This window comes from Phyllostomus hastatus, unplaced genomic scaffold, assembly GCF_019186645.2.
Source record: "Phyllostomus hastatus isolate PE091 unplaced genomic scaffold, TTU_PhHast_1.1 phas_contig_17, whole genome shotgun sequence".
Taxonomy (NCBI): domain Eukaryota; kingdom Metazoa; phylum Chordata; class Mammalia; order Chiroptera; family Phyllostomidae; genus Phyllostomus; species Phyllostomus hastatus.
In genome coordinates this window covers 9,920,140-9,932,457 of record NW_025333664.1, presented here as the reverse complement: position 1 = coordinate 9,932,457, position 12,318 = coordinate 9,920,140, and the positions used below count along the sequence as shown (strand labels likewise).

The following is a 12,318-nucleotide window of genomic DNA, read 5'->3' as shown; positions in this document are numbered from 1 at the left end:
GATTGGGGGCTTAAGAAATTTTTTCTTCTTAAATGTTAAGTAGGATACAAATTATCTAAAAAGAAGTTGGAGGAGTTTTTGTTTTTTAAACTTCTTAGATCATTTCCTTTAGTCAATAGAAGGAGAAACTCTTTTTAAATCTCTGAAGAAGAGACTTGGAAGGCTCTCTGCACAGTTTGGCCACCTCTAACAAAATTTAAAATGCTTGTGCTCTTTAACCCCATTTTTCTACTTGTAGGAATTTATTCTAAAAATAAATTCCCCCATAGGTCCAATGACTTAAGTAAAAAGAATATTTACTGCGGCAGCATCGTAGCAAAAGACTAGAAACAACCTGAAGATCCATTAACAGGAGTCGGATTAAATAAGTCTCGGCGTGTCCGCCAGTGACGTACTATACGTCTGTTAAAAAGAGTGAACTACCTGTGTCTGCACTAATATGGATCTCTCGTCGAGTGATATGAGAGGTGGAGAAAAGCCAGGTGTAGAACTGTGGGTATAATATGATCCCAGGGATTTTTTTAAGCGTAAGTATAGTTGAAAACCCATGTTTGCGCAGGAAATTTCTGAAAGGATTAAAAAGCGATGGTTAACATTTTCTCCGGGGAGGGAACTGGAGTGGAAAGAAAAGATCAGCTGTGATAGACGGCCTGTAGCCCACTCCATTCAACAACGACAGAAGACATTTTTCTTTTCAAGTACACAGGAGACCTTTTACCAACACAGACATGTTCTGGGCCTTAAATCAAGTTTCATTACATTTAAAAGGATTCAAGTCCTAAAAATAATGTTCTCTGAAAAACAGTAGGATGAAATTAGAAATAAATAACAGAAATGTCCTTGGAATATTCCCAAATATTTGGGAGCTCAATAACACCCTTTTAATAACCCGTGCCTGATGGGTGATTTTGTGGGTCCACTTGCCTGGGCTCAGGGGTGCCAGACAACTGGTGAAACACTGTTTCTGGGTGTGCCAGTGAGGGGTCTCCGGGAGAGATTAGCGTTCGAATCGGTAGACTGAGTGAGAAAGGTCACTGTCACCTCTCTGGGTAGCATCGTGTAATCCAGCGAGAGCCCATAGAGAACAGAAAGGCAGAGGAAGGGCGGTCTCACTTGCCTCTTTAGGTAGGTCGTCCATCTTTTCCTGACCTCAGGCATTAGGGCTCTTGGTTTTCTGGCCTCTGGACTCCAGAGCTGACATCAGTGACCACCCAGGTCTCAGGGCTCCAGCCTCCGACTGGGAGTTGCACCATCAGCTCCACTGGTTCTCAGGCCTTCGAACGCAGCCTGAATTATCCGACCACCATTCCTGTTCCCCGGCTTGCAGACGGCAGACGGTGAGGCCTCTCAGCCTCTGCGGCCGAGTGAGCCCATTCATACAATCTCTTGCTCTGTCTCCAGTATAATCCATGCTACATTGGTTCTCTTTCCTTGGAAAACCCTGACTGATACACCATGAGTCAAAGAAGACCTCAAAGGGAAATTTAAAAGTATTTTGAACTCAAAGAAAATAAAAACACAACTTATCAAATTTTATGGGATGTTGCTAAAGCAGTATTAAAGGGAAATCTGTAGCACTAAATGAATATATTAGAAAAAAGAAAGATTTAAAACCAAGATTTTGGTTTTAAACCAAAAACTTCATCTTCGCGTTAAGAAAATAGAAAAAGAAAAGCAAATTAAAACCCCAAGTAAGTAGAATAAGGGATATAATAAAGATCAGAATGGAAATCAATGAAATCCGAAAACAGAAACACAATGTTTTAAAAAATCAGTGAAACCAAAAGCTGGTTCTTTGGGAAGATTAATAAAAATGATAAAACTCTAGGTAGGCTGATAGAGGAAACAAAAAGAGAGACATAAATCACCAATAAGATGAGAGAGTTGGCATCACTACAGATCTTTAAAATATTAAAAGGAAAATAATGCAATTTTTTTAACGACACCATGTCAATAAATTCAACAACTTAGATAAGATGGACAAATTTCTTGTAGAACAAAAACTTCCAGAGCTCACTCAAGAAGAAATAGCCTAAATAGGCTTATGCCTGTGAAATAAATTGAATTTTTTTGTTAAAAATCATCCCACAGAGAAATTGCCAGACTCTGATAGCTTCAGATTAATTCTTCCAAAGACTTAAGTAAGAATTACCAGTTCTACATGAATTCCTCAAGAAAGCTGAAGATGAAAGATATTTCCCAATTCATTCTGAGGGCCAGCATAACCAAACACTGTCATTATAAGAAAAGAAAACTAAAGACCAATATCCTTCATACACATAGATTAAAAGTTTCTAAACAAAATGTTAGTGAATCAAGTTCAACAATATATTGAAGAAGGGTAATACACCATGACCAAGTGGGGTTTATCCCAATGATGCAAAGCTGGTTTGGAATTTGCAAATCAATATAATTTGCCATATTAATGAACTAGAAAGAAAAATGAAGAGAGCATCACAATATATGCAGAAAAAGCATCTGACAAAATCTGTCATTTAGTCCTGGCAAAAATTCCAAAGTGGAAATGGAAGGGAACTTTATCAGAAAAAGGCATGTTATAGAATGAATGTTTGTATCTCCACCCCAAAGTCATATGTTGAAGTCCTAGTCCCCAATGTGACGGTATTTGGGTAGAGCCCTCATGAACGGTGTTAGTACCTTTATAAGAAGAAACATGAGAGAGATCATATCTCTCTCCCCACCATACAGCAAGAAGGCATCTATGTGCACACCAGGAAGAGAACTCTCACCAAGAACAGAATTGGCTGGTACCTTGATCTTGAACTTCTCAGCCTCCAGAACTGTGAGAAATAAATTTTTTGTTTAATTCACTCAGTCTATGGTATTTTTGTTACAGCAGCCCAAACTGATTAGAACATTTACAAAAAAAGCTTCCCCTCAAAGATTATAAACAAGACAAGGATGTACACTCTTATCCGTTCTACTCAACATTATACTAGAGGTTATAGCCAGTTCAATAACGTAAGAAAAATAAATTAAAAGCACCCATATTGGAAAAGAAGCAGCAAAACTTAAGTAAAAAGAAGTAAAATGACATGATTACCTATGTAGGAAATCAGGCATAATCTACAAAAAAAGCTACTAGAACTAAAATGTGAGTTTAGCAATGTTATAGAGTACCATGTGAATATGTAAAAATCAGTTGTGTTTCTATATTCTAACAACAAACACTAGAAAATAGAATATTTTAAAATGTCATTTAAAGTTGCATCAGAAAATATGAAATACTTGGGGATAATATCACAAAAGATGTGCAAAACTTGTGCACTTCAAATTACAAAATACTACTGAGGGAAATTAAAGAAGACATTACTAAATGAAGAAATATACCTTGTTCATAAGTTAAAAGACTTAATATTGCTAAGATGCCAATTCTCCATAAATTGATATGTAGATTTAACACAATCTCTGTCAACATTCCAGGCTTTTTTTGTAGAAATTGACACGCTGATTCCGAACTTCACATGCAAAGGACCTAGAACAGCCTCAGCAACTCGGATGCAGAAGAGCAAAGTTGGAAGGCACGCACTCTCTGACTTTAAGACTTACTACAAAGCCACAATAATCAGGACAGTATGGTATCAGCATAAGCAGACAAGTAGATCAATAGACAAAGACAGAGAGTTCTGAAATAAATCTGCATGTATATGGACGAACTGTTTTTTGACAAAAGTTTAAAGGCAATTCAATGAAGAAAAGATAATCTTCTCAACAAAGGATTCTGGATATCTATAGTCAGAAAAACTGTACTTCAATCCATACCTCACGTGGCATAGAAAAAATAACACAAAATAGATCATAGACATAAATATAAAACTTCTAGGAGAAAATATTTGTGAATTGGGGGTATATCCATAGAACAGAATAGTACTCGGCAACACAAAGGAATCAACACACATAACATGGATTGAATCTCAAAACAAGTATGCTGGCTGAAAGAAGCCAGACAAATACACATGCTATTTGCTGTATATCACACATCACACATGCTATATGATTCCATTTGTTTAAAACTCTAGAAAATGCAAACTAATTTATACTGAAAGAAAACAGATCCATGGTTGCCTGGGAGGGGGGAGAACAAGGTTACGAGGGATTATGAGGAAACTCTCAGGGGTGCTGGGTCTGTTGATCATTTTGACTGCGATGATGGTGGCATAGATTTACACCCAGGTCAGAAGTTACCAGGTTGTGTGCTCTAAACACACAAGGTTTGTTGTATGTCAGTTATACCTCAGTAAAGCTGTTGAATCAGCAAACACATAAAAAAGGGAGAAATAATAAGTAAAATGACTCCAAGAAAGGTTTACACACATTACTCTAGCCCGTGTACCTGATGGTGGCCTCTACTTTGACTCTTCATTCTCAAGAAGGATAATGTTGGGCAAAGGGCCAGGTGGTTGTTTTTTTTTGGCATCTCTAAATAAATTGGCTTTCCATACACCTCATTTAGACAGTCTGGGTAGCTGACATCTCTCCCATTTTTCAAATAATATTCACGCGGATGTTAATGGTTTCTACAAATGCTTTTTCTACACTCCCATCCTCAGAACTACCAAGTAAATGAGAATAAACCTCATTTACACGACTCCTAAGCATCTGTGAATATATTTACTGCCTGTTCCTCCTCCTCCAGAAGAAAGTCCTCACTAGATTGATGTTTGGGAATCTCGAAGGCTGTGTCCTGAAAACAATGGCAAGTTGGAGAGGGCCCAGCAGTCCTGACAACTCAAAGTCACGTCTTTCCTTAATACTACGTCCTTAGTCTGCTAAGAAGCTTTATAAATAACATTAAATAAATGAAGTTCAGTCCTTTGGGTTTGGGATGGAATAGTCCTTCCAGGGTAGGAAAAATATTCAGTCCATTGCCAAGTATTTTTAGACAAAAGCTTTTCCCCACGGTGAGCCAAGCACTGGCAGCTAGGGAAGGAGAGGCGGAGCCCACCGGATGCATTTGGGAGCGAAACGGGCAGCTGTACAATGAGAAAGTGGGATGGGACGTCCTCTGAGGCTGCACACGGCTCCGCAGTTCTGCCCTGCAGTGACCAGGGCAGGCCCAAGCTTTAGTCCTGGGTCTAGCACTCATTTGCAGGGTAACCGCAGACTGTCATCTTCTCACTAAGCCTCAGCTCCCTCATTACTTACACAAAGATAATAAAGTCTCATTTTTAAAACCATGCATTGAAAACATATATGCTTAAAAAAAAACCCATAATACAACTTGGGTGCTGGCTTTGGCACCTGTGTCCCAGGAAGGTACAACTCACTTGTTCGGGGACCTTAGACAACTACCCGAGGGCAGGAGCTCAGCAGCCTGTCTGTGCCCTGTGTCCAGAAACGCCATCCCGGTGGGAAGCGGCCAGTGCCGCCCTCTGCCCTGCACCTGCTCACGGACCCTTGAGGGTACGTGGGCCTCGTGGAGCCAGACTCAATTCAGTTCATGTATTGGCATCTAATTGCCGGCCCTGTGCTGGATGCTTTCAAGTATATAACCTCATCTAATTCCCGAACGGACAACTCTCACAAGTAGAGATTAAAAGACTAGTTTTTAATAGAGAATGGAACAAGCGGTGTAGGGGTGGGAACATAGAGAATTCTCCAACACCCCCTAAACCCCAAGGGAGGGGGTCTCTTCGTGGTAGAAGAATTTGGGGCCCAGCTGCATAGAAATATTTATTTTCTTCCTATGTTAGTCTATGAGTTCCCCCAGGGGCCCTGCTCTCACTTGACTCAGATCCCTGCTCAGACGTCCCTTTACCCGTGAGGCCTTGCCTGACTGGCCCCATGGAAACCAGTCACCTCCCTGCCCTCTTTGTTCCCCCATTCGATTTACGAAGCCTCTATAACTATGTCCCCCACCCCCCACCGGCACATTATGTATTTACTTGCTTGTCTGATGTCACTCCTTTCCCTAGCGTTTAGGTGCTGTGAGAATTTAGGTGCCTGGAACCATGCCTGCTCAGTAAACTTTTGTTGGGTGAATGAATCAGTACGAATGGGCCATTTAAGGGACGGTCAAGAGTGATTTAGATTCTATGTGATCTTTGCCTTGGGTGCTGCCTTTGGGACCTAGCACTTTGGCCTTAGATGGGCGTGACGTTTCCCAGGAGGAGACACTCAGCGAAGCTTCCCTTTTCTTCCCCAGGTGAGTATAACGCACACAACGGACCTTCCACGCCAGCCAAAGAGGGAGAGACGGACAGGCCGCTGCGGGCCTCCGACGGGAAGCTCCGAGGCCGGTCTAAGCGGAGCAGTGACCCCTCCCCCGCAGGGGACAATGAGATCGAGGTAACTCCAGCTGCCTCTGATGTGGCGAATGTCACCTCCACCTGTGGCCAGAATAGGAGGGCAGGGGACGGAGTTCTGTCCAAGTAGCTGCGGGCGTACTTGGTGCACGTGCTTGGTGTTCACACAGCATGGGCACAGAGAAAAGGGCGGCACTTGCAGGAAAAGTAGGGAAGAGTAGATTGTCCAGATGGAAACGCCGTTGATGGACGGGCTAGGAAAAGCGACCCTGGAGGAGGTGAAGAACAGTGTGGTTCTGAAGCCTAAGCAGCAGCAGAATTACGTGGAGGCTTATGAAAACCCAGTCTGCCGGGCCGCGCCCCAGAGTTTCCAATTCAGCAGGTCTGGGGCAGAGCCTGAGGATTTGCTGCTGATGCTGCTGGGTTGGGGACCACACGCTGAGACACCCCCCCCCCACGCGATGACAGTGGGCAGTGGACCCTCCCAGCTGGGTTAGAGTGGTTCTTAACCTTTGCTACACATTACAATCAGATGCTTTTTAAAAATACAGATGCCCAGGCCCCACCCCAGAGCAATTAGATAGACATTGCAGGGAGTTCTTAAAGCCCCCTAGTGATTCCAGCATGGCTTAGGTGTTTGTCTACCTGGAGACAGGAGGCTGGCTCGAATGAGCTTCTGACTCTGCATGAGAGTCTGAGTTTCTCAGACAGTAGTTCTCAGCCTGGGCTGCACCCTAGAATCTCTGGGGGAGCTTTGAGAAACCTTTGTTCTCAAGCTGTACCCCAGACCCATTAAATCAGATGCCCTGAGGATGGGGCCCGGGCATCAGTATTTTCAGCCCTCCAGGGGGTTCCAGTGTACACACCAGGCTGAGAACGCTAGTCTAAGGGACGTGCCAACCTTCACTGTCATAAAGCACGTGTAGGATTATTGATCAGGCACTGACATTTTTAAAAAATTAAAAGGGGAGTACAGAGGCCAGATGGATTCCCCCAAAACCAGAAGCAACTGTTACTATCAAGGGGGAAAAACGGCCATGTACCCGAGTTTGTACTTCTTTGCGACATGCCTTTCATTGCCTTGAGTGGGCCGTGGGTGTGTGCACCGTATTTCCAAGCCAGCTCCGGGGCCAGGAAATCCCAATGCATCATCATCACTCCCCGATTCACAATCCTGTCCAAGCGAGGCAAAGCTCAGCCCACAAATTCAGAGATGCTAAGAAATACCGTTTTCATCGTTTCCTTAAAATTAAGGTAACTTTGACTCTGAGGCCCCATCCGCTCTGTGTGGTAGAAAACGCTGTCTTATTATTGGGGCCTCTCTCCTCCCAGAATCGTTGAAAATCCCAGGGTTCAAGTGGCCTCAGAAAACAGAGTAGGAGTTTCTAATGTCCAGTGTGGCTTGGTCACTGCCACGCTCCTCACGGTCGGTGTCTGCAGTGGTCAGGGCAAGGCCAGCCGCTCCCTGGGGTTTCCATGCCGTGCATCGGGCACAGAAGACCAGTTCCGGTTACTTAAACCAAAAGGAATTTACTGGGAGGAAGTCATGAAACCAGGGTTAGAAAGAACAGTCACGAAGGCTGTGCTGAGGAATCCAGGCAACCTCTGGGGGGCCAGCAGCAGAGTGAACCATTGGGTTCTAGGGCCACCTCCCTCCGTGTTCAGTTCCGAGGAGACAGCCACCCACCGGCCTGGCTTGGCTCCTGCGCTTGCTCCCGATCGACATTCCCGCCAAGACAGCACACGTGGGAAGAGAGAGCCAGGTGCTGTGATCCGGAGCGGGTGTTTTCGGGGGGCCCAAGTAACAACTGCTCATTGCCACGGTGTTTGGTATTTAGCCAGTGCTCGCTGGTAGGGCTGTACTAGTCAGCCAACATTCACTAGGAGGGCTCTGCTGGTTAGCTGGTGGTCACTAGTAAGGCTGTGCTACTTAGCCAGTGTCCACTAGTTAGCCAGTATTCACTCACTAGTAGGGCTATATTACGTAGCTAGCATTCACCACTAGTAAGGCAATACTAGTTAGCCAATATTCACTAGTAGAAATATATTACTTAACCGGTGTTCACTATTAGGAATGTACTGGTCGTTTACAGCTGGCATCTGTTCCAGTCACCCTAGGTATTAAATATTTGGAACGTCACGCTTGTCCCCGACATTTGGGTCCACTCCCAGCAGCCATCCCCTCTGGGAGTTGATCGCCCTGGGGGCCTGCCATGGCGCAAGTGTCCGCACCACTCATGGGGCTATATCTCAATCCAGGGGACTTTGTTCTTGCTTCCCCTCTCATTCTCAAAGGGCCCCGCCTTCCAGAATCCAGGAGACTTCACACAATCCCGTCAGCAAAAGGCAAGAGGAAAACGTAAAAATGCACCGACTTCAGATCGTCCTTGCTTCCTGCCTCCCATATCCCTGCGGATTTTCTGCCAACTTGAAGTTGCACAGCTATAGAAACCACAGAGAGCAACACATACTTTAATATCTAAAAAAAAAATTATTTGATCACCTAACGCATGGTTTCTGCCCCCCGGTCGGGAGCCGTGCGGGTAGGGAAACATTTTTCCATTAGACCGAGCAGGCGGTGGAGGTGGCATGGAAGCTGGGGAGTGTGGGGTGATGTTATTCTGGAAACATCTGCTTCTCGATGCGAGGGTCAGAACCACTGGGCAGGAACAGTTGAAAAGGTGTGAGCCGTGTTTCACTTCTGTGCTCAATGTCAGCAGGCGGGGTTCGCACGGGTCGCACCTCCTAAGTCTTCTGCAGCTTGGCTAATGATGGAAGCCCAGGAGAGAGAAATTCTGTACAGAAGTGGAAAGGGGGAAACTTCTGAGTGTGTATTAGTTTAAGCCCCTCGGCTGCAGGTGCCAGAAACCAGCCTGAGCTAGCTTAAACGAAAAAGCAGAGTTTATTGGAAGGATACGGGGAGGCTCGTGGAACCCAGGGGCAGGGTACAGTGGAGCATCAGCAAGACACTGGAACCACGGGTGGACGGGGCAAGGATGCGCATTCACGCCCGTCTCCCCACCTCCGCAGGAGAGGCGCTAGCATGCCACAGGGAAGGCACTAGAATCTCCGAGCAGTTGTGTCTTTGCAGTGCCCCATGCACAGGTTGCTGGGCACAGCTCATTCTGCTTCTGGCTGGAGCCAGGTCCCCCAAAAGTGTGCTCTTTCTATCACTCACCCCTTCATTCCTGCCACTCTGCAGACTGGCCTTCCCTGCGCTTCACGTGGAGCCACCACCAACCACCCAAAGACGACTTGTTTCCCTCTGGGCCCCATGTGCCCAAGGAAAGGCCTCTGACCCAGTTGGGCTTAGTGACCCACCCTCACCCAAACCCCAGTGGGCCACCTGCAGAATGGGTCACCTGCAGAATGACCACCAGGGCAGGGGACAGAGCGGTGGGGAGAGGGCCAGCTCTCCCTCAGAGGGGCTGCAGGAGGTGAATCAGTGGAGCCTGCATTACGTTTGAAAATATCTGCTGATTTTGAAAAATTCTCTAACCAAATTCTCTTAAGTGTAACTGATCCAATCTAGTTAGTTCAGATAAATTAGGACTTAATGTATTTATTTAAATCCCTCAAAAATGGTGGTTTCTAAACTTTTTTTTTTACTGTGATCCAAAGTAAGAACTATACTTAACATCATGGCCCAACATATACATGTACACAAATGTATAACTAGACCAAAATATCCACAAAATAACGCTCAGGTCTGCCACTTGTTTGAAACCCCTGCACTAACTGACCCTTTTGCTGCTAGATGACACCCGTCTCTTTAGCTTTGAAGGCGTGGCCAGTGCTAATGGGGGAATGAATACCGCCACTGAGCTCCGGAGAGGTTTTAAAGGTGGCTCGTTGACAATGGCACACTGAAGGGATGCATTTGTCCCCAAGTGCCACCCCCACCCACCCAAGACCACCTGTGTAAGGCCTTTTGTTCTTACAAGTCATGATCACCAGAAAAACAGGGAAAACTAACAGTATGAGAAATAAAGGCCAAAATAAATAAATAAGATAAATGTCAAGAAAGATAATTTAAGAAACAGCAAAGAACTTTTAAAAATGCTGATTAGTTTTCCTAGAGGGATTCAAGATCTTGCATCCTTAAACGAAGAAGTGCAGCCTGTAGACAAAGCACAAGTCAGTGTAAATTTTTCAGTGGCAGCAAGAATCAAAAGTTTAATAGAAGACTGGGAAGAGAAAGTTTGAGAAATCTATCAGAACACAGAAAAAAGATAAAATTATAGAAAACACTTTTTTTAAAGATAGGCCATATCAATTCAGGATATCTAATTTGAATAATGGAAACTTCAGCAAGAAAGAACAATGGAAATGATGAGAGGAAATTATTTAAAGAAATAAGATCGAAAATGTGAATAATGTGAATGAAAAAAAAATCATACCTAGCTATATCCTTGTGGAACTTTGAGGATACCAAGTATAAAGAAAAGATCCTTTAAAAACTCTAGAAAAAAAAAAAGAAGTAAAACCTATAAAGGACTGAGGACCGGTGAAACATCAGACTACTCAGGAACCTCACTACCAGAAAAGGGAGGAATTCTGTCAAAGAACTAGAGGACATTTTTTTCCTATTGGAATCCTATGCCCATAGGAACTGTAGAGAAAAATAAAGGTATCAGCAGATGCACAAGAATTCTGGAAGATTATTTTCTACGCACCCTTTCAGAAGAAGAAACTTAAGGATGTACTCACGCAAAACAAGGAAGAAACCCAAGAAAGACAGAGATTCAGGATCCAGGAAACAGCCGGCCTGACTCAGAAATAACAGTAAAGAGACATCTCAGAACGCCAGCTCTGCAGCGAGCCTGAAGGTGGTCCAGACCATGCTGGGCCATCTGTCTCAGGGGATGGACATTTTTGATACAGAGGGTGTGGCTGAACTTGAGGTTCTAAGGAAGGCACATGGCTGGAAACAAGAAAAGAATTAAAGCAAGTCGTAAACTCCAACAAAAACAAAAAGTTTTATACCTAGCAGGCATGATTCCTCTGTGAACAAACTGAGATATGGCATGATTTTAATCGGCTGGGGTGCAAGAAAGGGAATGCATATGACCTTGGTGGTAGAAACAGTCTCCTTAAAGTGGCTCTGGGGTTAGCACATTGGACACATGGAGAAGGTGAAATTCTAGTACATTACTTGGCTCTGCAGTGAACAGTCATCTTTACTGGTTACCGACTTTTTTTTTAAAGACTTTACTGATTTATTTTTTAGAGAGGGAAGGGAGGGAGAAAGAGAGAGAGAGAGAGAGAGAAACATCAATGTGCAGTTGCTGGGGGTCATGGCCTGCAACCCAGGCATGTACCCTGACTGGGAATCGAACCTGCAACACTTTGGTTCGCAGCCTGCGCTCAATCCACTGAGCTACGCCAGCCAGGGCCTACTGGTTACCAACTTTTAAAAGCAACATAAAGACAGAGCACAGAAGCCTTTAGAATAGTTATAAAACCAAAAGCACAAACCATTTTATCCATATCAACAGTGCAGAAGTCAGGGTAAAGCTGATAAATACTAGAGAGGGAAGGAAGTAGGGAAAGTATAGGGGCTCCAATATCTGTACTGTCCCTGTCGGGTTTACTGCTTTAGCCAAGGAAGACTGTCCGAAGCTGATGGAATTAGGAAGAGAGGGGTTCATATATGTGAAAAATAAAGCGTTCTGGAGAAAGGGTGGAGCTTACGAGGAGCTAAACTCAGATCTTTCAGATCACCAAGTCAAAAGGTATTGTCTAAAGTTGGCACGTCCATAAACAAACGTGTAAGTATGTTCTTCAGAGTCAGCCACCGGACTCATGAAAAACAGACATGATCAGAAGTAGTTGGACTTAATGGTGAGCTGCGAATGTAAAAGGGCAATATTTCATTTTGTCAAATGAGTTATATGATTTTTATTGCTGTTTTTGGATGGAACTCCTCCTCTTTGAGCTTTTATGTGGAAGGCAAGAATAAGCTTCTTGGTTCTGGCATCAGCTGGGCTGAGAAGAGCCCCAGTTGGCCATCAGCATATTCTTTGCACAGCTGAGGTTGGATGGGGACTCA

General features: G+C 44.2%; 1 protein-coding gene across 1 annotated transcript in view; it reads left to right on the top strand.

Annotated features, from left to right (window-relative positions):
* Nucleotides 1-12,318, top strand: part of EYA2 (EYA transcriptional coactivator and phosphatase 2) — a 203,253-nt gene that overhangs the window by 139,343 nt on the left and 51,592 nt on the right. Inside the window, exon 8 of the mRNA XM_045832978.1 lies at nucleotides 6,167-6,309. Coding sequence (XP_045688934.1) covers nucleotides 6,167-6,309 — 143 coding nt within the window. The remainder of the gene's footprint in view (nucleotides 1-6,166; nucleotides 6,310-12,318) is intronic.